At 44.1% G+C, this 5,285-nt stretch overlaps 1 protein-coding gene across 1 annotated transcript in view; it reads right to left on the bottom strand.

The window, feature by feature from the left end:
- CSUI_007160 (uncharacterized protein) overlaps nucleotides 1-4,816 on the bottom strand; it is a gene marked incomplete at its 3' end in the record, with an annotated part of 5,409 nt that extends 593 nt beyond the window's left edge. The window contains exons 1-2 of the mRNA XM_068067310.1: nucleotides 2,657-4,816; nucleotides 1,142-1,907 (exon numbers count right to left, since the gene is read on the bottom strand). Coding sequence (XP_067920717.1) covers nucleotides 1,142-1,907; nucleotides 2,657-3,883 — 1,993 coding nt within the window. The remainder of the gene's footprint in view (nucleotides 1-1,141; nucleotides 1,908-2,656) is intronic.
- Between the last annotated feature and the right edge of the window lie 469 nt (nucleotides 4,817-5,285).

Raw genomic sequence — 5,285 nt, 5'->3', positions numbered from 1 at the left:
GATAGATAGATAGATACACGTAGGCTCTATACAGATCAGACTCTGTGTGTTTATGTATGCGATTACGTTACTTCTTTCTTACTGTATGAGCGCGTATAGGTGATGTATGTTATATGCTACACGCCTCAGTCGGTTGTGTTCCGCATATGAAGAAATCCCATCCACATGTCGGTAGATCAACGTAAGCCTCGTAGGCTAATCCACTATCAATATATATGTCCATATCTACACCTATATATATATATATACATACAGCCTCCCTCTGTCAGGATAGTCAGTCAGTTGAGAGAAGGAAAGAAAGAAAGAGAGGTCATCTTTCATTGTTTTCTGTTCCATTTGGAGAGAGTCTAGCCTTCACACTTGTACAGAGAGAAGAATTCGCATATATATATATATAAGTACAAACATCTCTTCTTGTCTATGTAACTTTGATACATATGTATATCTGGAATCATACCAATCCCTGTATATGCACATATATATATATATATCTGCATGCGTAAATCAACACACACACACCCGGGTGTATCTTCACGGCTTCGTCTATGTCTCAACCTGTGTATGTACACCTCCATACGAAGACGGGAGTGTTTCTAGGATTCACTGGCTGTACCTGACCACCCACATAGATGTATGCATAGGCCTCGACGCATGCGAATGATGAGAAAGACATGACAGATTTCTTTAGTTTATCCCGGGGTCCTTTTATCTCCAGGTGGATCTACTTGTACGGAGACTCGAGTAACGTATGCCTCTCTGGTGTATCTATCAACCTCTCTGAAAGGCTACTCAACTGTGTGCATGCGATAGGAGAGAACGAGAAAGAAGAAAAACCAGAGAATCTGTAACTTCCCTTTCCCATCCAAAGGACGATAGAGCAAGAAGAAAACAGGAAAACGTCGAAGATCGATACAAAAAAGACTATGAGACACAGAATTGCTAGGAGTGACGAAGGAAAAGATAAAGAGGAATGATGAATAAATCGATGGATGATTCATAAGGAAGGAGAGATGCAGATGTGTAGAGAAGAGATAGAAAGAACAGACTCATCTCTCTCTCCGATAGCTCTTCTTTGAAATACATTCGAAATCTCTTGATAAGAGAAACAGACGTCTGTATCTCTCTTTCTGTCTCTACGTACCGCTCGTCCAAGGCAAACCTAAGATGTTCTCTCTCTTCTTTATAATGGAGGACTTCTCCTTCTCATTCTCTTTCACTTCTTCCTGATTCTCTTCGCCGATAAGCTTCTCCCATGTATAGTCCGCCTCCAGGTGTGTCCGGGGGTAGAGCCACCTGAGTTCATCCTGTACATCTTTCAAGCTTGAGAAACCATTTGCGACTTCTCTTTCTTCTTCTTCTTCCTCTTTTCTTCTCTCTTCCGGAGTATGTTCATTATCGTCCTCTTCTTCCTGACTTGTTCCTCTATCTTCTACTAAGTCTTCTTCTTCACATGGTCTATCTTCTTCTTTTTCTCCTCTACATGCCTTCACATCTCGGGTGTATGTACACCCCGAGAAAATCTGACGAGATCGAAGTGGTTGTGTCTTCTCCTCTCTACCTTTTACCACCCTGTTAGCATCACCTAAAACTCCGCATCCTCCTCTATCGATGTCCTCTCTTACTTTCCTTTTCTTCTTCTTGCAGCTCGCCATCCTATCGCAACTATCCCTTATTCTCTCCGACCTTTCTGGTGATGTAGAGAGAGATCCTTTCTTGTTCTTCTGTTTCTTGTGATCGTGGAGTGTATCGTGAACTTCTTCATTCTCTCCATTGGCAGAAGAAGACTGAGCTGACGATAGGGCCGGAGAAAGTTCGAGAGAGGAAGAAGAGAGAGAGCTCAGAAAACGAAGAAGATGAAGAAGAACCGTCGCAGTATCACGGGTGGGAGATTGCAGCGGGAGATTATCCTGTTGTATATGTCCACAGAGAGAAGAAAAGAGAGAGAGAGAAGTAGACTAAATCACTATAGGTTACAGAAGTACTATAGCTCACATCTCTTTCACGGATGTGTTAGAAACAGACGTGGAAATGTAGACCACATCGACATCGCCAGAGAGATTGTATGACTTGCACAAATAGCTAGGGATGTACACATTCAGAGATAGACTCCTCCACATACATTTCCATGTAAAGATGTACACATACATGCACATGCATTATACATACGTATCGCGTTACTTAAACATTCTTGGGTGATCAGCTACGCCATAGGCAGGGAAAAGCATCGACACCTTTTCTTCTTCTTTCACAGGATAAGACAAACAATCCACCCGACTGAATGAAGGAATGTCTATCGCTCTCTCTCTATCTATCTCTCTGTCTGTCTGTCTGTCTCCCCTTCTTTTCAGAGAGACTTCCACAAGCACTCAAGCCAGCTCTCTATATATACATATTCATACATACATACATCCATACATTGATACATACGTACATATTCATTCATACGTACATACATATTCATATACACATACTCATGTATGCGTACATACATACGTACATATTCATTCATACGTGCATACATACATACATAGACATCCATATTCATACCTGCATACATACTCATGCATACGCAAAGAAAATCCGGCCGTCCTGCTGGAGAATGAAAAGAAGAAGAGGCTTGTATCAGTTTGTCGAGGAGATGTTTTTTCTACCTTACCCATGAGCAAAGAAGACTTCGAGCGACGAAAAGAAGAGTTCCATGTTGAACTTCTCCTCTTAGAAACATCCCCCAGCCTTTTCCTCCTTGTTGTCGGATGAAGATTCTCGGGTGTACATACAGCAGAAATGGACTATGGAAGTCTTTGCAGCAAGATAGGAAGGCAGATTCCTCATGTGGAATCCCATCCTTATCTCCAATCTTCTGATCAACCTTCCTATTCCCATTCACCTCTCTTCTCTTCTCTCTTCTTTCTTCTCTTTTCTTCTTTCCTTTCTCACACTCTAGAGAAGCTATATCCGACAAACCCTCTTCTTCTTCACAAACGAACCGGGAATCTTTGAGAGAGATCTCTCGCTCATCTTCTTTTGCGTATTTCTCGAGAAATTTCTTCCCTTTGCAATTCTGCTGTAGAGAGGGGCTGTGGTAGTCATGCTGCTTTCCAGAAGGGGAGAAAAAATCTTCTTGATGGCGAAGCTGAGAAACATCGCTGTAAAGAGAAGTCCCTCGGAGAGATTTGTTTCCTAGCGTCGACTGTTCTGAAGAGGTATGTAGAAGCTTTCTCTTGGCAGGCTCTTGTCTAGGGGTGAAGATCCCCACTTTGGAATGTCGAAGCTTGTCTCGAGAATCTTGGGAAGAGGTCCACGGAGACACTCGCAAGAGTCTAGGAGAAGAGGATGAGAGAAGATCACACCACGGGCATGTTTTTTGAAGAGGAGAACAAGACGAAGACGAGGAAGAAGAAGATGAAGGGATCGAAGAAAAAGAAGAAGGGGAGATAGAGGGAGAACAAGAAGAAGATAAAGAGGAGATAGAAGGAGGGAGGGAGGAAAGAGAAGAAGTCTGTTTAAATGGTGGTTGATGAAGGAGAGAGGACTTCGCATGGACAGAAGGGTGCTGAGGAAGAGAATGGAGTGTGTCCATACAAGGGGAGTTGGGGTGTATATACAGCATACGATGGAGTAAGGCTTTCTGAGCATGGAAAAGAAAAGAAGCAGAAGGAGGTGAAGAAGGAGAGGAAAGATCGCGAGATGATGAAGACGAGGAAGGCGAAGAGGACAAGGGAGATAAGGAAGAGAAAGAAGAGGAAAGAAGGTCTCTTAAATGAGATTCCCGCGTACCACGGGTCTCTAAGCTCTCCGTCTCTCGCTTTCGTTTTCGCTTCTGTCTCTTCTTTTCTTGTGACGTGTTCGGACACTCACCTACTTCTTCAACAATAGCTCCCATGATGTATTTCTTGCTGTTTATACATGGAAAATGTTGTGCAACCCTCTCAAGAGGTTATTCCATCAAGCAATCTATCTGTCGATCGACGAAGTGGAAGCGGGGATCGGGGATTTCCGTTGTACGCCACTTCACTTATCTCTGGTAAAGACTGTGAGAGAGTCACTCTACTGGTGTGCAGGCCGAGAGTACTATTCTATTACTCTAATAAGTGTAAGGAATGGATATAATATCTATGATATCGCCTCTGTAAACCTGTTGTGTTGAGAAAAGGACCATGAAGCACCACAAAGATGTGTGTACCTGTCTCCTCTCTATGTTGACAGGTGTACATACACCCACTTTATGAAGGTTGACTAGCAAGACATGCCACGTCCGTATTTCTTCAAATGTGATGAGCCAGTAACTTGTTCAGAACCTGTCTTGTTTCTTCTGAACGACAGGACACAGCGTTAAGCAACTCGAGGAGCATTAGCATGACCGCTCCTTAGAGATGGGCTAGAAGGTTTCCTTCCTCAAGGAGAAAAGAAAAGACCTGGACAGGGGAGATGTGAAGTTCAAAAAGATAAGCTAGCGCGATGTTTTATGCAGGACACGGATGACTTAAAGAAACCAAGCGGGAGAGAGGCACGGGGGAACTGTAAGTGGCAAAGAGAGAAGAATGGATTCGTGTTGAAAGGGCGAAGAATGTGAGAAGGCAGTTAGCTCACTCGAGGTGATCTTTTACGATGTTGGCATGTGATAAAGTCATGAAAGCAAACAAGACATTGGGACATGCAACAGCAACTTTAGTGAGGTCGATACTGCGAATCAGGTGCTGTATGTAGACATCCCTTTACATCGTGAAGGGAAGAAAACAACCGGCCGGTGTTCCTCAAGAAGACGAAACAGCAAATTAGTAAACGCCTAGCAAAGTTGTGTACGGCTATTGCAGCTACATTCCAGCAGGGAGTCTGATTTAGATGTGAAGATGACTAGATGTCAAGCACACACGATGGGTATCGAACGCATGCACCCCGAGAATGAACGCCCGACGTCGATTGTTGTATAGTCGTCGATGCTCCGCGTAACGTTCTTAGCACGGAACGTGTTGAGTCTCCTAATTCATCTGGTGCTACTACAACGGTGGGTTCAGAATCGGTGGTCCAATTATCATAGCTGCGTTGGAGAAGACCAGATTATAATGAAGAGAGCGTAATTTCAGGAACAAGGACTATCAATAACCACCTGTGCTACGAAATATAGATACGTGCGTAGGGCCGATTCAGCCTATAGTTTTAACGCCCGTGGAGCGCCTCCGTGCCGCCGCCCTGTCGAGTGCCGCGCCGCATGTCGAGTGCCGTGCCGCATGTCGAGTGCCGTGCTGTAAACGACCGCCGATGAGCCGACTACTGTGCGTCTCTGT

Source organism: Cystoisospora suis (assembly GCF_002600585.1).
Source record: "Cystoisospora suis strain Wien I chromosome Unknown contig_3722, whole genome shotgun sequence".
Classification (NCBI taxonomy): Eukaryota; Apicomplexa; class Conoidasida; order Eucoccidiorida; family Sarcocystidae; genus Cystoisospora; species Cystoisospora suis.
This window is presented reverse-complemented; position numbering and strand designations above follow the sequence as displayed.